General features: G+C 42.8%; 1 protein-coding gene across 8 annotated transcripts in view; it reads left to right on the top strand.

Moving 5' to 3' along the window:
- Positions 1-26,603, top strand: part of SYNE1 (spectrin repeat containing nuclear envelope protein 1) — a 407,591-nt gene that overhangs the window by 243,506 nt on the left and 137,482 nt on the right. For 7 of the 8 annotated variants that reach the window (XM_037051212.1, XM_037051453.1, XM_037051603.1 and 4 more), the window contains 9 exons: positions 2,739-2,924; positions 3,121-3,243; positions 3,468-3,650; positions 4,876-5,019; positions 9,688-9,873; positions 10,929-11,069; positions 17,809-17,976; positions 18,191-18,352; positions 26,053-26,247. In XM_037051212.1, coding sequence (XP_036907107.1) covers positions 2,739-2,924; positions 3,121-3,243; positions 3,468-3,650; positions 4,876-5,019; positions 9,688-9,873; positions 10,929-11,069; positions 17,809-17,976; positions 18,191-18,352; positions 26,053-26,247 — 1,488 coding nt within the window. The remainder of the gene's footprint in view (positions 1-2,738; positions 2,925-3,120; positions 3,244-3,467; positions 3,651-4,875; positions 5,020-9,687; positions 9,874-10,928; positions 11,070-17,808; positions 17,977-18,190; positions 18,353-26,052; positions 26,248-26,603) is intronic. The other variant, XM_037051376.1, reaches the window with a different exon arrangement.

Here is a 26,603-nt window from a genome sequence, read left to right as displayed (position 1 = left end):
TGCCTTGCGATGAAATACAGAATGCTTTTTAAGTTACATGGATATCCTCGAGTAGTGTAGATTTTCCCTTTCTTTTATTCTGGTCTTTTAAATCCATTGCCTTTTCCATTCTGATTGACAGAGCTCCACGTCAAAGCCTCATTTTCTCCCTGTACAGCTGGCTTCTAATTGGTTTCACTGTATCCAAAATCTTTCTTCCCGTACCAGTCTCATACCCTCTTCTCAACAACTCTTCCTTAAACAACTCTAACTTTCTACCTAAAGATATGCTTATATATTAACAGATAAGACTTAAGGTAGAACTGGTTGTAAACAATGAAGAAAATATTCAGCATCATTAGACATCTAGAAAGGCAATTTAAGAGAGAGCATTTTAACTACCAAGTGAACTCTATGCCTTCCAGTTCATATTAAAGAAGTTGCGAGCTCTCCAACACTCCTGGGAACTTGGTGAACTTCCTCTGGAAGACAGTTGGCAACATGGCTCGTGGTCACCAAAAAGTCCCTCCTCTGTAGTCCAAACTGCAGAAAATAGGTTACGCAGTATTAATCAGTAGAATGGAATTTTAAAGGAAACGTCAATGTCAACTCATTTTTCGGAGCAAGTTTTTGAATATAGTGGAATATAATGCAGTCTTTAAAATAGTCATGAAGGCTTTTTCTTTAAGATAATGTCTGTACTCATTTATTTATTCAACAAACATTTATTGAATATCATTTTCCAAACATTTATTGAATGTTACTTTCCAAAGCCAGGGATCTGGGTAGACATTTGGAATGCAAACAGTATTTCCTGTCCCTGCCCCCAGGGTGTTGGTAGTTAACGGGAGGATGGAGATGGAGAGATCTAGACAATTACAAATTGATGATGTAAGTGTGCAGGGCAGAGGGTGCTGAAGAAACCCAAGAAGGGTGCTCCACCCAGACTGCCCTGGGTTTGAGAAGAATGTTAAGGAAGCCTTTTAAGGAAAAGGTGATTCTGGGTTGAATCCTGAAAGACTGCAGCCCACTCTGTAGTAGTGGGCATGAGGGGGTGCTCTGTTGGGGTCACTGGAAGGTGCTGCTTGGGGGCTGGAGGAAAGAGGTATCCGAGATAGACTAGAAAGCAAAGGAAAAGACAGGTGATGAATGCCTGGTAAGCACTGAGACTTTATCCTAAACTCACTCTGAAGGTTTTGACAGCTGTTCTGTAGGCAGGTGACAAGTACGGACTTGTATTTTAAGAAAAACGACTGTGGAACACAGATTGTTGAGGGGAAGACTGCCTAGAAGGTAGCTGTAGTATTTCAGGGGAAAATGACAAGACCTTTTTTTGGAGGCTGAGAGAAGGCAAAAGCAAGGGGTGTTCCTGAGCTGGAATTCCGGACTTGGAGACTGTGGTGTGGGTGAAACGGGGGAGGGAGGAGCCAGGGATGATTCCCAGGATTTTTCCTGACCTGGACAGTTGGGTGGGTTGAGTGCAAGTGGACAGATATCAGGTGTTGGTGATTGACTCACTCAGGTGCTACGGAGAGAACTCAGCCTGTACACACTGTTTCAGGGAGTTCTCTGGTGCCTGCCTTAGTAATCACGGCTTCCTGGGGTTATCCAAAAACAGTGCACAGACAGAAAACGCATGTTTCCAATGTCAGGTGAAAAAGGAAGATGGAAAATCGTAGGTATATGATGGTGTCAACTACCTAAAAATATACCCACACATAACAGCAGTTACTGCTAACTTAGTTACCACTCAGTTAGGGGATTATGGATATTTTACTTATATATTATTGTGAGAAAAATATATTCTATTTTTTTAAATTAAAAAATATATAAGAATAAGGTCCCAGCTCCCATTTGTCCTCTTCATACGTCACTCACCCCAGCACCTGCCTACTTTGTGTTCACTCACCTATGTGCTTTTGCTTGTACTGCTCCCTCAGCATAAAATACCCTTCCTCTTCTTCCCCATTTGTCAAAATGCAAGCAGCCTACTGACTCAGCTCAGAGGTGAGTCTTCCAGGAAGCCTTCTCCAACCTTCCTGCAAGCTCATCTCATTTCTGACCTCCTTAACCCATTGTTCTTTTCTCTCTGCTCACATAGTGCACCACACATGGTTGTTAGTCCGTTTGTATCCGTATCACTCCCTGTAGATGAGACTGTACTGAATGACAAGGGAGTGTTTTATTCCTCTTGGTGTCCTAAGTTGCATCCATGTTCCTGTCTCAGGTAAAGCAAGTGATAAAAGGGTTTTTTGGTCTGTTTGCAATTCTCTAGTCTTTCATTTCTTAGACTGAGCTGCACTTAGATCTTAGGTATAGAGTATGAGAGTTGAAATGCATCTCTTTAGTTTGCATACATATGCGAAAAGGCAGGAGGCCCCGTGACCTGATGAAGCTACCCATGTGCAGAGCATTGCCCCTGCTGGGATACTTTCGACCTTCAGGAAGCAGCTCGAGGTGGTGGACAGAGCCCGAGCCTCACTCAGGGTCCAACACTTTAAAACATGTGGCCTCAGCAGATTATTTACAGTTTCTGAACTTTGATTTCTTTTTCTGTGAAATACGGATAACAGTAGGTGGGGGGTGGGCCCTGGGGTGTGAAGATTAAACTACAGGAGGGCAGGCAGAGCCCACCTCCACGTGCACCTGGGCTGTGTGTGGCTCCCTTCCTAGTCAGAAGGTCTCCACACCACGTCATGTTGATTGCCTGCACTTCTCTGCCTGCTTGTCAATGTCGTGATGTTGATTACTCACTGCAGACCATGCTGGAAGAATCTGAAGAAATCCACAACGACCTGGAAGCAATGGCCGAGAAAGTACAATACCTTTCCAGCGTGTACCACACAGAAAAAATGTGTCACCAAGTGGCGGAACTGGGGCGGGAGACCGAGGAACTGCGACAAATGATCAAAGTGCGTTTACAGAATCTCCAAGATGCTGCCAAGGTACAAATATAATAAAAATGATAATAATAATAATAAATGTAGGGTGACAAGCCCATCATTAAAAACAATGGTGGTCTTATAGCACAGATATGGTGCTCATCTCTGATGCGCCTTCTTGGCTGTGCCGTTACTCTTCACCTATGAGTTTGAACTTGAAGTACTTAAATATTGACATCATGTTGTTTTTACTCTGCAGGATATGAAAAAGTTTGAAACAGAGCTAAAAAACTTACAAGTCGCTTTGGAGCAAGCCCAGACCACCCTGACTTCTCCAGAAGTCGGGCGACTTAGTCTCAAAGAGCAACTCTCTCATCGGCAGGTAAGTGAAAATAACTCAGGGGAGACGCCTGGGGACCTACTGATAGATCTTTTTAAAAAGAAAAGTTACAAAAAATAATTTCTAAACTCAGTTGTAGTCTCAGCTACACATACATGCTTTGTAACATTTCCTGGAAAATGTGTATGACTTGTGAACTAGCTGTAGTTTGTCTCTCGAGGGACGCTTCAGCATAAAATGTGTGAACTGTGTTCTCGCATTTTCAGCAGCTGCTGTGTGAGGTGGAGTCGCTGAAGCCCAAGGTCCGCGCCGTGCAGACCAGCCAGAGCGCGCTCCGGATCCCGGAGGACGTCGTGGCTCGCTTGCCTCTCTGCCGCGCGGCGCTCCAGCTGCAGGAGGAGGCCAGCCGGCTGCAGCACCTGGCCATCCAGCAGTGCAACGTCCTGCAGGCACGTGTGTGGCCCACGCCAGTGCAGCAGCAGCCAGCGATTCCCTGGCTCCTGGTCTTAACCAGGGCTCAGCCATAGAAACACCCCCAGAGCGCTAAATGCAGCCGGTTGTTGTGGTTATATAAAATAAGGAGGTGAAATGCTATCCTTTGGATCACCCACAAAAGCCTGGAGAAACTTCTGTAAAAAAATACCCATTGGTGAAAACCAGCTTGTAGCAATATTTTTATAATAATGACTTATATAGGTTAATTTTATATTCAATTTTATTTTTGCCTCATTATTCCTCTGAAAATCATCTAGAACAGGAGTGTCAAACTCACTTTCACCAGGGGCCACATCAGCATTGCAGTTGCTTCGAAGGGCCGAATGAAATTTTAACTCCTTCACAGTTAAGGAGTAGATATGTTTACACAGTCCTAGGATTATTTAGGCCCTTTGGAGGCAACTGCGAGACTGGTGTGGCCCCCGGTGGAAATGAGTTTGACACCCTTGGTCTAGAACCTTGTAAAATGGCTCTACTGGTCATACGTATTATAGGGTTTTTTTTCATACTTGAGCATATTGATGTACTAAACACATTTTTGTGTCTGAGAAGTACACCCAAGTATAACTTAGTCTCTTTAACAAGAGAAAAATCATTGACTCAGAAAATGTGACACCATTTACCTCATATCTCATTTCAACTCATGTTTCATCATTTTTATCCAACAATTACACATGTATCCTCTCATTAGATTGCTAATGGCCTCTTTGGGCAATTATCTTTACTCCTTATATTAGCTTGTAATTTGTTAGACAGTAAATTCCTGGGGATAGAAGTCATACTTCATTAATCGTTCTTTTACTCTTTATTCCAGCACTTAACAAGTGCCTTACATGTATTTTCAGTATTTCTTGAGGCAAATGAAGCAATCGTGTTTTTCATACTGCCTTCTACCATGTTCTGACCATGAAGTTGCTGTCTTTAAGACCATATGAACAGCCACTTAACTACTGTGAATTCATGAATAATCCTGGTAAAACGATTTAGGAAAAAGGTTTTGAAATATCTGCATATAGCTGAGGATTTGAATGATCTAGGAAGTTTACCCATCATTCCTTTATTCCCTAGACACACAGTTAAATAGGAGTTAACACTGTAGTTTGTCAGAGAGCAGTGCAGAATTACTTAACACAGTTATTGATATAGAAAGATAATCATGGGGTCTTTTTTTCCCAAAAGGAGGCTGTGATGCAGTATGAACAATATGAACAAGAAATGCAACACCTCCAGGAGCTCATAGAAGGAGCTCACAGAGAGATTGAGGATAAGCCTGTGGCCACCAGTAACATCCAGGAGCTGCAAGCCCAGATTTCTCGACATGAGGTGAGACAGGACATGGGCGGGACTCGTGCTTGCTTGGAATTTGTGATTGGTTTCGAGTGAATGCAAGCGAAAGGTTCTCCCTGTCTGGCACATAATGTGTTCAGTCCTTGGGCGGTCTCTTTGGCTGTTTTTGCATTTTGAGGGCTCTTTTTTTCTGATACTTTCTAAGACCTAGTAGCATGAGTCTTCCCCTTGATTCTAAAATGTCTTTACATGTTGTTCATGACATGTCTCAACTGGGATCCAGAAACTGTCTCCTGGCTCTGAATTCTCACTTACTGCACCAAGACACAGGCTGAGCTCCGTATTTAAAGCCTGTGAGAAACAGCAATGCTCAAAGTCTTGCTATTTTGATCACCCTCTTTTAAAAAAAGGGGATCTTTCACATTAAAAAAAATCATTTGTTCTTTCAAATGTTAATCATTTCAGCTCCTTTCACGAAAATCAGAGAATGGTCCATATTTTTTGTTTCATTTTGTTGACTTCCAAATTTAGAATCTTCCCAATTTCAAAAGTGCCTCTTTCCTTGGACCTCTGGCATCATTGTGACCTTAGGGCTTGGATGCCCCTTGTGCAGACCTGGTCTCAGGGATCACAGACCTTGAGTGAGCCCATCCACACTTGGCAGTGAACTTCCTCTCCTGGCTTGTCAATTCCTGTGTATGTCACATTTACACTTTCCCTCGAGGGCTGGCTCATAACATCATGAATTTTGGTAAGGGATTGTGACTAGTGGGTATCTTATTTCTCTGTGTCAAGGGTGGACATTAAGTTTACCTTTCCCAGTGCTCCAGTTTGTTGTCATTAGAGCAACAAACTGTTTTTCCAAACCAGGTGTCATAGTGAGGGTCTCAGCAGATTCATTTGTTGTCTTGGATGAATAGAAAATCTGACCACCTCCCTCTCCAGATTCAATTTTTTAGTTTCTCAATGCATCCAATGTGTAAATTACTTTCATTTATATATGAATTATAAATTAATGGAAATAAATGTCCCACCTACATTTACGCCTATCTGGTAGATATATCTGTATTAACTATTTGTTTTTCTCATGCCATTGGTTAAACAAAAATGTAATACAAATATTTGGAACCGCTGTTTATATAACTCATACATTAGACTGTACATTATAAATTTATTTCAAAACTATTTTCAATCCCAGTTTCTAAGGTCCAGAATTTTGTTGGAACAACTTTTCTGTCATAGTACAGAAAATATTTTTTCAAACATTTCTCTAGAATAATAGTAATTCTTATTACCATGTTTTTCAGATTTTTAAAACAACCCACAAGGGTTTTTTTTTAATTAATTAATTTATTTATCTTTAGAGGGGAAGGGAAGGAGAGAAGGAGAGAAATATCAATGTATGGTTGCCTCTCATGCATCCCCAGCTGGGAACTGGCCTGCAACCCAGCCACATGCCCTAACTGGGAATTGAACTGCGATCCTGTGGTTTGCAGGCCCGCGCTCAGTCCACTGAGGGGCCACAAGGGTTTTAACATTACATTTTATAACAACCCTGTGAGGTAAAGATTTTTTTATTATCATCATTTGACTGACAAGAAAAGGGAAACTGACTTTTCAGATGACTTCCTAAGCTCCCAACTCCAGTAACTCAAAGAAGTCAGATTTGAATCTAGTGCCTTTGGCTCCAGACTGGTTTTTCACCACAGCAGAAGCTGTGTGAGCTGTCTCACTGCACAGAGGCAAAGAATGATGGTCCTGGAAAGTAAACGACTCACCCAAGGTCACAGAGCCAGCACTCCGCACAGTCAGTGGTTGGCTATTTTCCTGCTACTGCTCAGTGATCTGTTCATTTTGTCATATTCTCCCATCCAAGTTCTAAACATCAGTGTAGATATTTGTTAGCTTTGTCACATGATTTAAAATACATCTTCCTATCAACAATGACATAGTCCTGGGTGAGGCTCAGTGTATGTATGAAACAAACGCAGGAAGGAAAGTGCTGAATGGGGAAAGCCTGATTTATGATAACATAAAAATTGGGAAGACTGCTTTTTCCTGTACTTTCAGTCTGCTTTTAATAGAATTTCAATCCTAATGTGAGTCTCATTTCCTTACGGGTAACTTTAATTCACAAAAATAATTGATAATTGATTCGTTGGTAAGGTATTCCCATTTTTTTCCCTGGGACTTTTCAAATGTTCCATTTAACTGGAGAAAATTATCCTGCCACTTTCAAATCTTAGGGGGAAGCCCTCGGACCTCTTGCTTTCCACGGGACGTAGAAGGCAGGCTCCAGAGGGCAGGCTGGCTCACAGAGGGCAGGCTGGCTCACAGGGGGCAGGCTGGTTCCAGAGTGCAGGCAGGCTCCAGAGGGCAGGCTGGCTCACAGGGGGCAGCCGCAGCACCTGAAATCCCCACCTGTATGTACATCTTATATAATCATTTTCAGGAATAGCCGATGAAATTAAAAGCAAATATGCTTTCCAAGAATGGGGAACCTGGTAACTCATTAGTGCTCCATTTTAATATGGCAGGTTTGACCACCAGACCACTGGTTAGTGGGAGACAGACAGGCTTATTCTTACAGAAGGAAGTTCCAGAGAGCTGTTTCTCCAAGGGAGCCACTCATAGAGGATAAACATGTAATGCAGATTCTCATAAGACTAGTACATCAAACTCTTTTGAAGTGGAAACCAGAATTGCATTTTAGCAAACAGCCAGATGAGTTTTACACACAGTAAGGTTGAGAACTCCTGTTCAGGCAAGGGGAGTTAGCTGTCAGTGTGGGCATGCGTTGGTACTGCAGTCGGGGCGGTGACGTCCATGTGGGCACCAAGGGCGGGAGGACCAAGGCTGCTTGTGCCTCACAAGGATTCCTCCAGTCTGCCAACATGGGGCAGGCCGCTGCAAGAGTGCTCAGAGATCTGTCCCGTGGCAACAGAGAGGTCGAGAAGTCCGGCGAGCTGGCGGATGTCTCCTATATGTGCATGTTAACTCATTATTCATGGAGTAGCCTTGTGTCAGGCACGAGATCAGATATAGTAAGTAGCTACTTAATCACTATTTTTAAAGCCCTGTTAGGTATAATTAAGTATACAGCAGCCCTAATAGGTAAAGACGTGATGATTTCTACTTTTTAAGTTCTTACTTTAAAATACCTCTACTAACCCTGGCTGACATGACCCAGTGGATTGAGCGCGGGCCTGTGAACCAAACAACTGCAGTTCGATTCCCAGTCAGGGCACAAGCCTGGGTTGCAGGCCAGTTCCCAGCAGGGGATGCACAAGAGGCAACTGCACAGTGATATTTCTCTCCTTCTCTCCGTCCCTTCCCCTCTAAAGATAGATAAATAAAATCTTAAAAAAATACCTCTACTATTCTGGAAGTCCAGAAAACAGGCTGCTGACTGAGTTCTTCAGGCCTGTTTTCCCTTCCACTCAGACAGTTTTGGTTGGGAGAAGAGAAACCAAATGGCAATGAGAACAAAATGGTATAGACGTATGTGTACGTGTGTATATGTACACACTTACACGTATACACATTCACAGACATATACACATATATACCTTTTCTTCCATTGTCATTTTCTTTCTGAACTTCAAGTTCAAAGCTCTAGTTTGAATGTCAGTATATTTAAAAATATGAGTATACACACACTCATATTTTAAAGACATTGGCGTTTGTGTTCTGTACAGACACTAAAGGACGTTTTAGACCCAGGAGCCAAACAAAAGGAATAGGAAAAAGCGATGGTGCCGTACTTTTAGGAATAAGGTTTTAGAATGTACCTCTTCATTTCTAAACGATGTATACACCTTTTAAGTAAGAAAGTATAAATTTAACATTTTAGAATTACTATTTTAATTTATTATTTCAAAATTTTAATATTGAGAATTTTTAAGGGCTGTGTGCTATCCAGAATATATTTTCAATGAGCTCTTGGTAAAAGTTTTAAAACCTCTCTCTCTCAAGACAATTTTTTTCGACAGGAAATGTATTTAAAAGCCATTAAATCTAGACTGAACACATTCAAAGCCTCAGTGTGAAGCGTCAGAAACATTTGAAGCATTGTGGAGTATGTGAGGGAAATTTTAATGAATGGACAAAATTTTATGTTGGGAGTTATCTGCTTTAAAGAGTTAGAGTTTTGTATGTAATATTTGGCTTATTTTCAAAAAACAAGCCCAGGAACTTAGCGATGACAAGGCATTCACTTAGTGACCCAGTCTGAACAACTGACTCCTCCACTTGATATATTCAGGATGATAAGAGCTGAGCGTTGCATTTTTTGTAGTTTCAGTCATCACATGACCTAATTTCCATGGCATGAACCATCTGGCAGTGGCAGATTCTTGGGCATTTTAAAGAAAGTTACAGGTTCTTCAGGTTACATAACCTCCTGATTCTGCACGCAGCAGCCCCCTGGGTTCGGATCCCCTAACCGGAGCCTGCGGGCCCTGCCCCCAGCCGCTCGCTCCGCGCACTTCTCCGCCCAGCCGCACTGTGGGCTGGCTCGGAGCTGCAGGCAGGCTTGCTGCTCAGCACAGTCCACATCCTGCCTCCTCCGGCCGGCGCGCTGCAGCCGCCTGGCACAGCTCTGTGATTTCATTGGCCGGCCCCGGAGGAAGATGAATGCTACCAGCTCTGTTTCCTTTTGATGCTGCTCTGACACACAGGGGGGGTGGGAAAATGTTTCCTCAGGAGCTGGCTCAGAAAATCAAGGGCTACCAGGAGCAGATTGCCTCTCTGAACTCCAAGTGCAAGATGCTGACAATGAAAGCCAAGAACGCCACCATGCTGCTGACGGTGACCGAAGTGGAGGGGCTGCCAGAAGACCTGGACGGAAAGCTCCTCCCAGCCACCTCTGCCCACCCCTCTGTGGTCATGGTAAGTAAGGGTCAAGGCCAGTTTCGCAGGGCGAGGAGCACTCTCCTGTGACTGTACCCTGCTCCTGTCTCCAGGTTCCAGCTCTGGCTTATTTTAGGGATCAGTCTTGCAGACTAGAACTGAAGAAGAGCGTCCTGAACTCTCTGCTACATTTGGGCCAAAGCCAGTGTTTGACACTGTAAACAATGACAGTGGAAATAAAGCTATTTGCTTGAGACTACTGAATTACTTAATAATGTCAGAGGTCAGCCCTGCATTTGTTTAGCAAGAATAATTTAGCAAGAATGCTGAGAGGCTCTGTGCACCAAAAAATAAACAAAATCCTCTGCACAGTTTTCTAGTTTTCTGGGGGAGGGGGGAAGGAGAGAATCATGCTGCATATATATTGTGTGTATTTACTTGTTTAGATGTTTAAGAATATATAGGAGAAAGGCTATTATTAAGAAAATTAGAAAATTAAAAGTTTAGCTTTGGATTAAAATATAGAAGTTCCATTAATTTCTATCTATATTACTTCCCAATCACTTTGCATATTAAATGCATTAATTATTTTTGGTTCCTCGGCGTTTTCCAGCGCTGTGTATTTTGCACACAAACCTGCCGGACACCGATAGTGCAGAATTGTACGTGGGCTCTTGGGTGATATAGCACATAGGGTGTACAAGTTACAAGAATATTTGTAATTTGAGGTGTCTAAGAAAATCCAAGCACTATTTCATAGACCTTTCCTTCATTTGTACAATTTATGAGTTTTTTTCAGTTATTTATAAAATACAATAAGGAAAGGAAAGTAAATCAGAAAAATACTTAATCAACAGCAAAACTTTTTATGTGATGTGCACATCCTATCCCTGTTAGTTTTATAAATCACTCCCAGTGTCATATTTATTTGAACTGAATTTTAAGTGCGAACACAAGATTTGTGTGAAAATATGGGTCTCAGAAATTCTAACCTTTGTTACATAATTATCTCTGTTTTGACTTATGCTTGAGCGGGTCTTTTGTTGCATTGCCAACTGGTTGTTATGTTCTTTGGGCTACCTTTTATGTGCCAGATGACTGCAGGTCGCTGTCACACTTTGCTGTCACCTGTCACTGAAGAGTCTGGGGAGGAGGGAACCAACAGTGAGATTTCCTCTCCACCTGCCTGTCGTTCCCCTTCACCGGTGGCAAATACGGATGCTTCTGTGAACCAGGTACCGCCCACTTGGCATTCCTCAGCTCGGATCCCTGGGCGGTTGCAGAACTCCATTCTTATTAGACTGTGGGTATGAACCCTAGACTTGGAGGAACACACTGTTAGGTGTGACAGTGACACAAGCTGTGATTGTCATGTGAGACCACTACGGGCTTTACACATCATCTCCTCTCCAGGGCTCCTGGCAATGAGATGAGCGAAAACTAGGTCACAGAAATTATAGCTGGAGAAGGCTCTGGTTAAGGCTTTATAGCTTCCGTGTCTGACGGGCGTCTGTAATGGAGTACTGCATCCTCCTGGGAAACGAAACGTGCGTGTCGCCCTTGTAAAGTAATCTGATTCTGTTGCTATTTTAATATGCATTTACCTAAGTTATGATGCCTACCAGTTCGGATCTTGAAGGTGGAAAAGTTCTGTTCATTATATCACACTTTTTCTTTGTGTACTAATGGCCATCCAATTTAAAGGGTTGGCAGCCAGGACATGTATTGGAATGCCTCAGCAGATCTGAGTCTTCTCACTTAGCTTTCAATAATCTTCAATTTTATTTTTTATAAAATAGGAGTAATACCTTGTTATGAGATGCCTTTTAGTATGCATCATATTAAAATATACTAAACTAAATATGTCAAAAAGTTTTCATGGAAAATAGGAGGTAGAAATAAAAAAGACATACAATAATCAAAAAAATTTAATGCATGTGAGTAGTACTATCTTTTCATTCAGCCAAAACAATGAAAAATTTTCAAGTGTTACTTATGAAATTATGTAAACATTCGAAGAGGTTAAGCTGTATTTTCAAGGAAGAAACCTTAAACAGCAAAAGCTCTATAAACTGTGTTACAAATCTGTCATATTTTTTTAAATTTTAAAGCAGAAGCATTCAAAATAGGGTCCTTGTCCCTGTGATAAAGAAAACCCCTTGACCTCCCAGAAAGGAGAAAAAGGTTGATGAAAGCTTTAGATAAAACAGTTCTCTTGGTAAAAATCTATACAGCTCTAGTTCATCGTATCTATACGATGAATCTATGCAATTGAATCTATACAGATGAATCTATACATTGTATCTATACGATTCACCCATTCATCACATACATTATGAGAGCCTGTTTGGAATAAAATCTTGTGCGGGGTCCCAGGGACGCAACAAAGGAGGAGACACTGCACTCCCTGACCCCAAGGCCCTTGTGATGTAGAGGGAAAGGTGGCCAGAGCACAGATAGTAACAACAGTGACGAGAGGAAATTAAACGACAGAAATGGAGAAGTTCAGGGTGCTCTGGAGGATTTGACAAACTGTTCTCCAAATTCTGAGTTTAAATGTATTACTCATTGCTTGAGGGTGTTCTTCCTTGTGGTCATGGATATTATTAGGAACGTAGAAATATAGCTATAGTCAGCTGTTTACTGTATAGAAAAAATGTATGTCTAATTCTTCAAATATTCAAATGGAACAACAAACACTGACCTTGACACTGACTCAGTAAGAAGACTATCTCTTTTCTAAAATTATAAGTCTCAATGCTACATGAAAGGTGTCTTTCGATGTACATGAAAGCACCATGTAAATGATAAAATGCGCAGATGTTTTTATTATGATTAATTTAACTGTTACGCTCAATCAAATCCTGAAGTTGTGAGTGAGGTTATGTTTTATTTTGATCTCATTTGCCACCCCTGCCCATCACAGGAAACCATCAAATAAGTCACATTTTTAATGCACTTTTATGTGATTCCACAAATTCCTTTAAAATTTTTTAATTTAGTTTATGTTAGGCAGCTCTAGGAGGGCACTACTAGAAAGCAAAAGTGTTATGTGTGGTGTTGACTCCATTGTCTGTGCCCACATGTCATTCTTCTGCACCTAAGTCAGAGGAAAGCAACGAGTGCGACATGTTGGGCATACACTGGGTTGACAAAAATTTATCTTGAAACTGAGGAGACCATTCAGAATCCAAAAAAGTTCCAGTTCTCAGACTCAAAACACTGTACAGAATGTGCACAGCTGTCTCGAGGAGAAGCCAAATATAACTATTTTATAAAATCACAGCTGTTAAAAAAAACTTGCTGCTTCTGGAAGTGGATCTCCATTACGTAATGGACTGATCGCCCCATTCCAGTGCGTTCTGTCTCTGACAATGGCTGTTAGCTGAGATGTGGTAACAATTCAGCTTACTTGAGGGCAGAAATAATGATGCAGCCCCAGAATTGCCTGCAGCCTTCTTGGTCCCTTTAGAACCTTTTTGGCACCGGAGATCGGTTTCGTGGAAGATAATTTTTCATGGAATGGGGGTGGGGTGATTGGTTTCAGGGTGATTTAAATGCTTCCATTCCAGCTCACCTCCTGCTGGGTGTCCCTATTACTAACTATGCTGCAGCCCAGAGGTCGGAGACCCCGGCTTTAGAAACAAGCCGAGCCAAGACGTCAGCTGCTGGGAACAGTTGAGGACCGCTGGGGGTTGAAAGGGCCGTAGTGTAATGGGTAGAGCACGGGGCTCCAAGTTAAAGCTCAGAGCAGGTTCTAGCTCTTCCTCCTCTAAGCAGAAAGTACTTGGAAAGTCCCTGGGTCCCCTCATTTGTAAAGGGAAACAATGCTACTTCATTCACAAAATTGTGAAACTATTTTAAGTGTGATGTTAATCACTGAAAGTACCTTTTTGACTGGAAAATGGTAGCTCTAGTTTTCCACATTTAGTGCCTGAGGAATCTACTGGATAAACAAGAATCAGAACTTAGGCAAATAAGCAACAAGAGACATATTTCTGAGGGTGATTCCTCACTATGACAAATGTTACTTTTATCTAGTAGTGAAAGGGCCAACAGATTTATTTGATTGAATCTCTGTAGTCCTCAAACAGACCCAAGTTATTCATCTACAAAAGATGATCTACTTTCAAATCCTTTAAAAACAAAACTAGGAGTTGTTGTTCTAACAGGCCTGAGCCATACACGCACATGCACACTCACACACAAAGGAGCCAGAAAAAAAATGTTTTGGTATCAAATTTATTTTATTCTAGTTCTTTTAAGGGTCTTCTTCATAACAGAACATTTCATTGAAAATGTTTACAACATTTAAAGCAACCTTTTCCTCTTGTGGACAGTAATAGTACCTAACTGTGTGTAAAAATCATACATTTGACCAAGTTCTCTTACTTGTATGGTCCATGATGCACAGGTATGTCTGGCTGTTGTTTGCCCAGCAGCAAAGACTAAAGGTATTTCTCCCACACGGAGCTCACAGCCTGTGAGGGGCAGGCACGTGGTTTTACAATAGTGTGGGACCCGTCTATGACTGCGGGAAACAGGGTTCAGGGAGCACATGGAGAAGGCAGCAAAGCCAGGCAGCCCTCAGTGCCGGCTAAGGATGGCAGGCACCCTTTGGCTTAATAATGGAGGGCAGGTTAGGCAATTGGCCTGCCCTAGAGCGAGGTGGATGTTTCAGGTAGAAGGAACCACATCAGGAAGGTGAGGTGTCAGAAAGGAAAATGGCCCCAGGCCACAGATTTGGAGAAGGATGGGGAGAAAAGAAGCTGAGCGGGATGCGGGAGACATCCTGAGGAACCTTGGATGCTACAGCCAAGAACCTGAATTTGATCCAGAAGCGAATAGTTTTACCACTGAGGGAATTTGACCAGGAGCTAGGTGCAGAAGTCGGTTTTAGAGTGGATCATTCTGGATGAATATGGACAGTGCAACGGGGATGCACAAATTCAGAGCCAGGGAAGCTGGCTAGGGACAGAAGTTGTAGTCTGATGCCAGGCCCAGCCTTGGGGTGTCAGTGAGAGAAACAGCAGGGGGACTGCGGCCACCTGGACAGCACTGCCCCAGCTCAAAAAGGCAGCCTCGCCTCTGTTATCATTCCTGGTGTCACATGGACACAGAATCCGGTCTTACCTACCTCCTCCTGGTTTGCAAAAGAAGTCACATTTTGATCCTTATGAAATCTCCTTGTCTCCGCAAAGAGAAATTGAAAACAATTTAAAACACTATGTAAGACAAGCTGCATGTGTACAGGCCAGAGGCAGCCTGCGGGCCGCCCGCTTGCAACCTGGGAGTCAAGAACTTGGTCCTGTCATTAGAATTTGAACCAGTGCTGGGGCAAGGGCAGGCATCAGCACCACTTCACCCTTACGTAAGCCGTTGGGTGGACAGGGAGAGAAGAAATCCCAAGTTTATAGCTTAAGTGGAAGATGGATCATACTTTACCATTTTTTGAAGTTGATTTCTGATCCCGGATTGTGTTTTAAATGTTCAGTTGGAAGAGACTGTGGAGTACATGTGCACAGCTATCTATATATGAGGGGGGAGCTTATAAACACTCCCATGCTTAAGACTGAATGGAGAAGAACTACACACGAGAAAGACTGAGTGCCGGGGTGGAGAACAGAGGGATTAAAGGAGAGTGCTTCCCAGAAGCATGGCCAGTGAGAGTGAGAGCTGCTGACAGGCCAGGCAAGAGAGAAGTTGAAAAAAGACTCATTTCACGTCACAGAGAAGAGCGGCTGCTGCTGAAGCAAGAGCAATTTCCCTGGACTCCTTAGGGCCGCAGCTCGGCCGGGCATTTAGAAGTGGATGGAGGAGAAAAGTACATATATCCTGGGTCAAGTACCATTTTCAGAAGCTGGATTGTGAAATGGGAGGGGGGGAAGGGAGAACTGGCAATTACGGATGTGTGCGCTGGTGTGTTCACGTGTGATGATCCATCACCTTGTGATTTGTGGAATTTTCTAATAAATGGTATCCTGCAAGAAAAGAGTTGTGAAGGGAAGCGTTTGTGGGTGTTTTCTATGGGAAAGTGTCTGTAGGTGTTTTCCTAAGATGTTCTCTATGCTGAGGAGAAAGTTGGCAGAGAGGGGGAAGATATTACTGGGCCAAGATCCTTGAAAGAGCAAGGAACCTGGCAAGCATAAAATAATCTGAATATAGTCTAAATAGGGACAGACTTTCGGGAATTTAAGAACTTCAGGACTTTGATGGCCTCCGTTGTGTGTCTGTGTGTCTGTGTGTCTGTGTTTGTGTGAGCGTGCACATACGTGCACTCTGGAAAGGAAAGCTGAGTCGAGTCCAAGGGTGTGAAGCAGAGGTCAAAGGCGCAGAGGAAACAAAGGTGTTGTCAGAAGGAAGGTTTAAGGAGCTTCAGATGTGACTAATCTGCACGGGTGAACCAATTTGGTGATGACAGGCTATCCAGGGTGAGGAGGACTGAAGTGAGCTGGAAGCGCAGGAGGATAAATGAAGATGAGCTTATCAAAGGATTTATAAATACCAGAGCAATCTGCCCAACATAGTCCCCGGGTTATGAACGGAGAGGACCAGTCTCTAGGTTCCCATGTCATCGGCAGACGTTAGGGACTTACCTGGAGCCACAGCAACAGCAACAGCATAATTAGTAGGTCTTATGGCCCTTTAAATGTGACTCCACTGAATCCTCAGAGCTGCCCGGTGTTGTACAGAGGAGGGAACCAGGGGATGAGATGCGAGTGGCTTGCTCCAGTTGTATGGCTGCGTAAGGAGAGAACGTCCACTGGGATCTCAGGTGTCCTCACTTCTCAGGTGTCAGACTCCTGTCTGAATTCATTCCACACCATGACCCTGCTTCTGCCCTCGTCCAGACCCGCAAATGCCAGGCCCCTTCCTGCTTTTACCGTGATTTCTCAGGTGGCTGGGACCTTTGTCACTACTTTCTTACCAAGACGTTATTATCAGCAAAGCTCAGGTATTTTAAATTAACACAATTTTCTTCAATAGTAAAGGCAGTGAATTTTATAATAGCAATTCCAAAAATGTAAGAATTACTCACCAATTTGATTTCTATTAATACATGATGACCACAGAAACAATTGGAAACACACGCATTATATGTCTTGGTATAGATTCCACCATCAATACTAATAAAATAGTAGTATTACTTATAACCCAAGAAATAAAAATAATTCAAAAGCCTGTTTTTTCATAATTAACTTTGACTGATTTTTATGTACTTTCCAGGAATTGACTAGAAGAAAACTTTTTTCATAATTTGATTTTTAATTTAATTGTTTTTCCAGTACAGTTTTCTGCCTTTTACCCCCATCCCAGCCCACCCCCAGCCCTCTCCACCTCCCTCCCGTTTCCACCCCTGCATTGTTATTGTCCATGTGTCCTTCACATAATTTGTTTTTTAAAGTAGTTTTAACTTCCCCATTATTTTTCCCTTACCTGATATCAAAATATTTAAATTAATCTCTACAAATAATGAGCTCTCAAATATTGAAGATCTGGCTATACTTGAAAAATTACTTACTATAGATTTAATTCTATTTAAAGCAAGTACTTTTAAACATTATTCAAAACTTTAATCAGTACATTAAGCAGCATTTTAAGAAATATTTAGAGACCATGTAGCTTTCTGTTTGTTTGTTTTTTGCTATGGTAGTTAATCAATCTCTAAATCTGTGTACCACTTCAATCCTTTGCATTCCGTTTTACAAAATACGAATTTGAATGCATTTTGGAAACTTTCATTGGGAAATTTGTTGACATTTTAAAATATAAACTGAAATTCTACAGCAACTGTATTGTGCCTTGATAGGATCTTTATATTCTTCTTGTCACCAGAATTCACTAGCTTTAACAGTTTGTGGCCCCTGAGACAGATGTGAATCCTAAGCCTTCCGTCCACATGACAGTTCCCACGGCATGTTAGCCTAAACTCCATCCTCCCCTCGACTCCAGTGCTGTGCTTTGCACCCACAGGATATTGCTTACTACCAAGCCTTGTCTCCTGAGAGGTTGCAGACAGATGCCGCAAGGATTCACCCCAGCACGTTGCCAGCCCAGGAGTTGCGTGAACCGGGACTGGAGCCCTCTGCGACTGCTAAGCTGGGCGATCTGCAGCGCTCTTGGGAAACGTTAAAGAATGTGGTAAGTCATTGAAATGTGGAATTGCTTGAGCCTGCCAGACACCGATTCCCTTAGCAGGTGGCTTATGCAATGCCTGCGGAGAGTTTACACATCCCATGCACAGTTGAGTACCCTCTGTTGGGCCACAGAGGTAAAGCAGTGAGGAAAGAAATGTCATAATCTAGAAGATAAAGGGCTAGGAAACATTGGGCAACACCCCTCTCTTCTTCTGCAGATCAGTGAAAAGCAGCGCTCGCTCTATGAAGCTCTGGAACGCCAGCAGAAGTACCAGGACTCCCTGCAGTCCATCTCCACAAAAATGGAGGCCATCGAGATGAAGCTCAGTGAGAACCCAGAGCCGGGCAGGAGTCCAGAAGGCCAGATGGCCGAACATCAGGTAAAAATAGCAATGACTTCAGTTTCCTGCATGATTAAGTAGGTGTACTCTTGTGACTGGTCGCCGGCCAGCGTGTGTTTGGGAGAGCAGACTGACATTTTTTTTTTCACTCTACCAGTTCTTACAGAGTAAACAAGATTCCAAAGGGTGGTAGTTTCCACTCCTGTTTCAGGGAGGGACCTGAAAGGCAAAGAAGGAAATTCAGATTTTGAATCTAATTAAAGAAAGCTACAGGCCTGAAGGTTGCTTTTTTACTTTTTTTTTTTTTGCCAAGTGTAAAATACTTTTTCGCAAAAGTATTTTCATTTAGTTGCCACTCTGTGTTTGTTTTGCTGCAGACTGGTATAAGAATAAAACATGCCCACCTCTGCCTTCTCTGGGTATCGTTGTTTTAAGAAATTTAGCCAGCGTGTGCCCAGCACCTTCCTCTCTCACTTCAGAGAGTGACTTTCAGATTTCAGTGGGCACAGAAACAGGTGACGAGGAAGGGGTTATACGCTATAATCTTGTGGTTGTCTCTGACTTGAATCCATGTTTAAAAGGTTATATCAACTAGGCAGAACAGTAGCTTTACATGAAAAAAATAGAGACAGTTACATCAAGCTCCCTCAGAAAGCAATTGTTAAAAATCCATCAATTTAAAATGCACGATAAGAACGGGCATCTATTAAAATCTGGCTAAGGCCCTAGCACGTGATAAGCCATACGGTTAATGCACAATCAGGCATAACTGAGGTGCAGGGTGCCCAGGCACACACCCCCCTAAGGGTTCCGTCACCGTGGTATTGGGGAATGCTGCCTGCCCCCAGCCAGAGCTCAGGAGCCTGTGACAACCCTGTACAAAGCAGAAGAAAAGGAAGCTATTTTTAGATGCACATGAAGAGCTCTAAAAGCATGATGTGATATGTGGATCACATACTGGGTTTATCAGCCTTAGGAGCACAACTCTTCCTGTTTCCCCAATTTACATTCACATAGTTTTGGACCCCAGGATAACCTTGGAATGTGCTGTATGTCCACTTGTGTAGTCTCAGGTAAAACTGCATTTTTTACAAAACAAAACCATGCCTCATAACGTAAAAATAAAAATGCTTTATGTAAAGGCAGCATATGTAGAAATGTGATTTCAGGTGTTTGACAGCTTTGTAACTTTGTAAGACAGTGATCAAAGTGCGTATCAGCCATTTTAGGCCTTATTTTTGGTAAATGACACTGAAATTATTCTTTGGGTCTTGCTGCTTCCCCAAATCACCCCCAGTCAGTCTGGATTGGGGAGGGTGCTATAAATACCTGACGTTAAAATTAACCCTCCTCACCTGGAGCAAACTGACCACAAGGGCAGTTGGGGACGTCGGGGACTATTTCAGTGCAGTGTTTCTCTGAACACCACAGTCCTCTCGCCCTGATTCCCCAGTTTTCTGACTGTCAAGGCCACCTCATTGTCCATCGAAGGGGGTTCCATGCAGCCTCAGTGTGTGCGCTGGGGCTGTGTCTAATGTGCTGCCCCTGCCCCCCACACCCTGTCCCTGGAGGCGACGGAGGCTTCTCTCTGTTCCGTCATATCTCCCTTGAACCTTCCAAGAAGAATTGGAATATATTATGCAAAGGCTGGACTAGAGTGCGCTTGAGCGTCATCAGCTTGGATTAGCAGAAGCCTCTGTTTCAAGGAATTGCCTCGTTCAGCTCTCCCTTCTCGGTCCCCTCTGCCTTTGTTTGAGGCTTACCATTCTGCTGTCCCAGGTGACTGACCAACCGCAGCTCCCCAAAACCCGTCACTGGGTCTCACGGGATTTAGCAGCTTCGTGAAAACAGGGTCCTGGCAACTTGCCCTGTGATATGCCTGGTGACATTCCAGAGTTCTTAATTAAAAACGACAATTAGCTCCCCATCACCACCACCGTGCCTCTCGGTCATTAGTATAAAAACTCACAAGCTAAATGCAGAGGACATTATTATTTTGTCCAAGGGATTTAATGAAGAAAACGCAAAACTGCACATCAGTGCTAAGTATTACAAATCAGAAATGAATCTGCGACTGTTCTTGTACTAGAGGCCGACCATGTGACTTTCTATCTCTTTCTAAGCTGCCAGTGGTAATGCTAACAGCTGTAGCCAAGAGGAGATGTAGTCAATTCCATGACGATTGGCCTGTTGCTTGAGCTTAACAATTGTATTAATGCTCTAATGAGAGGGAAAGAAATACAAATAATGTGTAATTTCTCGTGTAATCACCAATTTGACATTTTCCATCCCACCTACTTTACGGTCAGCACCCAAGTTCTACACATTCTGGGACAGAGCTGCCCACGTGGAAAGCTAATGGCATCACAATGTCTAATCTAGTTCTTAGCTTCTGGAATGGCACCTAAAAATCCCAGGCATGACTGTAGAATTACTGTTTCTATATTCCTACCGAGTGTGGGTAAGCAAGTCCAGCATGCTTCTTATATTTCTTAAAAATTAATAGAAACACTTCAATGATTATTTCTTTCCCAACACTCTCTTGGAAGTATTCATGTTTCTTTTCAGAGCTAGCTGAAGTCCTGCATTTTAAGCATTATCTAAGTCTACTGAATTTGGGTGGAGCACTGTGACTTTTTTGTTATCCTTTCCACATTTCTTTTTTTTTTTAATTTTTTTTCTTTTCTTTTTTTTTTTAATTTTATTTATTTATCTTTAGAGGGGAAGGAGAGGGAGAGAAACATCAATGTATGGTTGCCTTTCGTGCATCCCCTGCTGGGAGTTGGCCTGCAAGGAACCAGCCTGCAACCCAGGCATGTGCCCTGACTGGGACTTTCCACATTTCTGATAGGTTTACTTTTGAGACGTGCATGTGGTTCAGAAGCTGTCCAGTGGCTGTGGTTCTAGGTGTTAAGCCCTCTGTGATGGGGAGCTCCGTGATCACAGGCAGCGAATGCTTTACGGGCATGTGTTGTCTTTGTCACACTGAGCTCAGTGAGGCAAAGCAGACCAAGCTCAGAGGTTGTTTTGTTTTCGTTTTAATGTGTACAACACACAACTCAATGTTTGAAATGAACTGTGCTGATGTAGATAGTTCTGAAAGTCATGATGAAGTTCATGTTTGCCTTTGGTGTGGAAGCAAACGCAAACCCCACGTTCTCTCCAGAGGGTGTCATTTTAGAGAAGCTCAGGGTAGCTCTTGAAACCACCAAAGTGCCAGGGGCACGCCCCCTGCCAACCACAAGTCTGAGAACCACAGACTTGCATCTTATCTTCCTCTCGTTATTTTTGAGTCAGATGTTGTAGGTGAGCAGCTGGCCACCAGCTGAGACAGAGTGATGGGACCAAGGCATATTTGACTGCAGGGACTTCTTTTTTAAGTGAAGTGAAATTCACATCACATAAAATTAGCCACTTTAAAGCATGTGACTCTGCAGCACTGAGCACTTAAACAATGTCACACAACTACCCCCTCTATCTGGTTTCAAATTAATTTTCATCACCCCAAAAGAAAACTCCACTCCAATAAGCTGGGCTGCTGGATCTTACAGTTAAAAACTATAGCTATCTTCCAGAAACATCCATGCCCTCCCTAGTATAAACAGAAGCATGGACAGAGAGGCTTGACTCTAACAGGGTGAAATGAACAGTTCTAGAATCTTTCATTTCCTAATTCTCTCACTTCAGAGAACTGCTTCAGAACAGTATGAGTTGCAGACGGAAACTGCTGGTGACCTCACTGCGCAGTTGATTGGCCAAATCCCCTGAGATTAAATGAAAAGGGTTTTTTTTTTTTCTGGTTGCTTCATGATCCAGATGCATGTTTTCTCTGTCACGAGTTAGCAATAATCCAGCTAGATCTGTGGAGCTCCTGCTACGTGCACTGCTAAAGTAGATGAACTTTTCGTTAATGTATGATTAAAAAGCCTGCTTTAGGGGAGGTGTGAATTACCAACACACTGTGCAAAGAAAAAATGTGGTTGTGGATTACAGTGGTGAGAAGTAGATAAAAGGGAACTCTTACAGGTCTTTGGGGAGACACAGATTTTGAAAGTTTGGAATGGCGGCAGGAGTTCCAGGTAGGAGGCACGATGAATGTACGTGTGAGGAAAGGAATGGGGGAGAGAATGAGAGTGAACTTCGCGTGAAACCGTGAAGGGGCTTTTCTTGCTTGTGCAGCGGGGTCCTTGCAGGAAAAAGCAATGAGGTTCATCTAGTTACGGAGTGGCCTGTAAATGACACAAACCAAATGATGTGAATTATTTTACACTTTTTTGGCAAGCAAGTGCCAAGAAATTTTTATGAAGCAGTAGAAAATAATTTGCTGGACAGAAAGCATTTTGAATATATAATAAGCAAGATCAGTCCGTAATTCTTTACAATCCCATTGAAATATCCCAGCAAGTTCTTTCATTGCTCAAGAGAGATCAAGAAGCTAATTCTAAAATATACCATGAATGTATGAAAAGATAAATGTCAACATTTGAAAGGGTTAAGGATAGCCAAGGCAGCCTGGAAGAAGATGAATAAAGTTGAAGGATGTGTCCCTCCGGAGCAAGACTGATGAAGCTCTCGTGGCCGTGGAGGTGTGGCATTGGCAGACAGCCACCTGGGCCTGGAATAGAGTGAGAGCAGAAGTGCGCTCGCATCTGCACAGACACGTGGCTTGTGTCAAAAGTTATACCTCAAAACACTGAATAAAAACCATGATTTCTAAGTCAATAATGCAGGGTTAATGTCCATATCCATGGGAAAGAATTGTGACCCCTGCCTACACTGCACACAAAGATCAAGTTCAAGTGGATTGTAGGTCTAAATGTGAGGGTAAAAGAAAAAGTTTTAAAAGAGTGTTTCTCAAACTATCTGCAGTGAATAATTGAAAATTAAAAACAATATTCTAAACCATCGCAGATCAGTATATTAGTAAAATAAAATAAAGCACTGCTTGGCTATCAGGTCATCATCAAGTTATAAAAGGTTCCCAACATTTATCCACGATAGCTTTACCTTGCCATGAACGAGTGAGAGACATTCGGAGACTAAAACCCCTTCTTGGACCACACTTTGAAAAGCATTCTTCTAGAAGATAGCGTATGAGACTGTGTTCATGATTTGGGGGGAGGCAAGGGTCTTATAAACAGAACACTAAAAGCCTTAACTTTTCCAGAGGAGGAAAATATTGATGTGTTTCGGACCACAATCAAATCAAGAACCTCTGTCAAAATGCACCCTCAAGCAGGTCTTTTCCCATTAAGGGACACCCATATCACAAAGCGGAAACAGATGTTTGCGATACATAAAACCAAAAGAAACACCAGTACTTTTTCTTTTTTAAGTTTAATCTGTATTGTATTTTTTTCTATCACCATTCAGTTTCTTTATACTCGCCTCCCCTCAGAAAACTTTTTTTATTGATTGATTTTAGAGAGAGAGAGAGAAAAGAAGGGAGGAAAATAGAGATTGATTTTTGTTATTCCACTTATGCATTCATTGGTTGATTACTGTATGAGCCCTGGCCGGGAATCAAACCCACAACCTTAGTGTATGAAGACAATGCTCTAACCAACTGAGCTACTCCAGCCAGGGCAACAGGTACTCTTATCCAGTGTAAATAAACATCTCCACACATCAACAAGGAAAGGAAAGGCTCCAATAGAAAATGAGCAAAAGATTTTTGAGAGGTAGTCATTGAAGAGGATATTTAGGTGTCCAGTAAGCATGGGGAAAAGTGCTCAATCTCATTAGTCATCAGGGAAATGCAGATTAAAAGTAAAACGAGATTACTACTATGAACCCACTAGAGAGGCTTAAATGGAAAAGATCCACAAAGCAAGTGATTGTGGGATATGCTACAGTGATAAAAATGATCAGCTCTTTCTCCACAAGACATGAGAGACTTTCCAATCATGACAGATTGAAAGAAGCCAGACACAAAACAGTACATCAGGTGTGATTCCATTTTTACAGAGCTCAAAAACACAAAATTAATCTGTGGCATATACGAGCCAATGCCTTGGTGATCTTTTGGAAGGAGGGAGGTGGTGACAGGGAGGAGGGCTGGGGGCTGTTGTGTCCTGGGAGTGTTTTTGTTTCTTGATTGGGTGGGAGACGCATCAAGGGGTACGCACAGTTTGCAAGAATCCGTAGACCTGTACCTTTAGTTTGTGCACTAAGTGCGTCTAATACTGTGAGCGTGACTGTTCATATAAAAAAACAGTTAAACATGATGACACTTGCTCTTAGAGAAAGAGAAGGTTTATTTGTTGCTGTTTTTTAAAAATATTTACAGAGAGCCTACAATGAGAAGCCCACTGACTGACAGAGGAGGTGGGAACTCCGTCAGTAGGGACACATGGGAAACAGAGAGAACTGAAGCCCCTTCTGCAATGAGGCCTGATTTTCTAACACACCTTTTAAATCCTAAGAATTTTTCCTGCCCTTTAGCAAGTCATAAAACATGAAAACTGGAAAATAAAACCCGTGTATAATTGTGATACATGTCAATTGGGTGAACAGCGTGCTTGCTGCTGTACAGAAATTGCTACGGGTCCTGGAGAAACTATTAAGGGAGGCAGGAATGTATGAGCTGCAAGGGCATGTGGTATGCGAGGCAGGCAGGGGTGAGAGCACACAGGCAGGTTAGACTTAGACTTTATTTTATAGGCAATGGGCCACCAAGTATATTAAAGTAGGGGAATGAGAGGATCTGCTTTACCTTTTTAAAAGCTCACGCTAATGACTTTGTGAAGAGCAGACTGGAGAGACAAGAATGTGAGTAGGTAGCTCAAGGTAGCAATAGACTGTGAGAGCAATTCAGGTAAGAGAGTCAGCTCTGAAGTAGGTGGGGGCAGAGGAAATGTACAGGTACAGAAGGTCGAGGCTGGGGACAAAAGCAGTTGGGTTTGGTGTGGGACTGGAGAGAGCCAGTGAGGTGAAGAGAGTGCGCTGACTCCTAGGTCTGCAGGTGGAGCCACGGGGAGAAGGGGGGCGCTGTTTACCGAGGTGGGGAAGACGGGAGAGGACGCAGGCTTGATACCTTGGAGGAGGGAGCCACCCATGAAATGTGTCTGTTGAATATACCAGCCTGATCCTGAGGACAGGTGTCCAGGTTAGGGATGTACCTTTGGAAGTGTTCATTCAGCCTTAGAAGCTTTTTAAAGCCTGGGGAAGGCATCTCACATGGAAGAGACTGTGAAGAGAGAAGAGAGCTAGAAGTTAGTCCTGTGGAACCTGAAGTTTTAGAGTTGGGAAGCCAAGGAGAAAAATGAGGAGAGGGTGATGACATAGGAAGAGGTGGCAGATGTCCTCCTTCTTGTATAAAGCGAGTTTGGGGTTACAATGCACGGCTGTCTCAAACGTGGGGAAATTTGGAGTGGGAAAAATCTTGCTGAGGGAGAAAATGGTGAGTTTTATTTTCAACATAGAATTGCAGATGCAAACATTAATTGGACATACCCCTTTCATATTAGAGATGAGCCTATTGAAAACCAGAAAGACTGATTAAATTGTTCAACTCATTTAAATTAGAGACAGGAATGGTTTTGAAATTAGAAATTCTCTGACACTTAGTCTGGTATTTGCATTTTGAAACTTGGGTTAGTAGGCCCCCTATTTGCTGGTTGAGTGAGCAGACATGAAATATATTCACTAATCTCAGCTGATGTGAGACTCAGCCCGTGATCGGATTTCTTAGTCCCCCCAAAATGCGTACATGAGTGTGATTCCAGCCTTCCCTGCAGGCCCTGATGGATGAGATTCTCATGCTCCAAGATGAAATTGGTGACCTGCAGGCGTTCCTCGCAAACGAGCTTGTGTCCCAGTCCCCAGAGTGCGACCCTGCGGAACAGCTGGCCTTGCAGTCCACCCTTACCGTCTTAGCCGAGCGCATGTCCACCATCAAGATGAAAGCATCGGGAAAGCGACAGCTTTTGGAGGTAACAAGTAACTCCGAAGCCCCTCATGTTCGTCTCTTGTACTTGTGCTGGCAAGTGTCTGGGTATCTTATGTGACCTGTGGTTTTACTGTTCCTCACTTCTCGGAAGCTGGTTTGGTGTCTCAGGGAGGCTCTCTTGACCAGAGCACTGAGTCACTGTGTCACAGGGAATACGTCTTTTCACCCCGCTCTGCCTCATCTCAGCGTGAAAAACTGAGAATGTAGAAAGCGAAAACTTGGTAGACGTGGGCCTTGCAAAGAATCATTGTAGAAGGTTGGCACGATGGTTTGCTATGTTTAAATAAGAGCGTTCTTTGAATAGTATCACTAATGGTGTGAAGAATGAATCTTTAGTCA

The sequence above is a fragment of the Sturnira hondurensis genome, unplaced genomic scaffold (assembly GCF_014824575.4).
Source record: "Sturnira hondurensis isolate 20B ecotype Veracruz unplaced genomic scaffold, ASM1482457v3 Scaffold0000167, whole genome shotgun sequence".
Taxonomy (NCBI): Eukaryota; Metazoa; Chordata; class Mammalia; order Chiroptera; family Phyllostomidae; genus Sturnira; species Sturnira hondurensis.
Note: the sequence above shows the minus strand (reverse complement) of the source record. Positions and strands in the feature narration are given on the sequence as shown.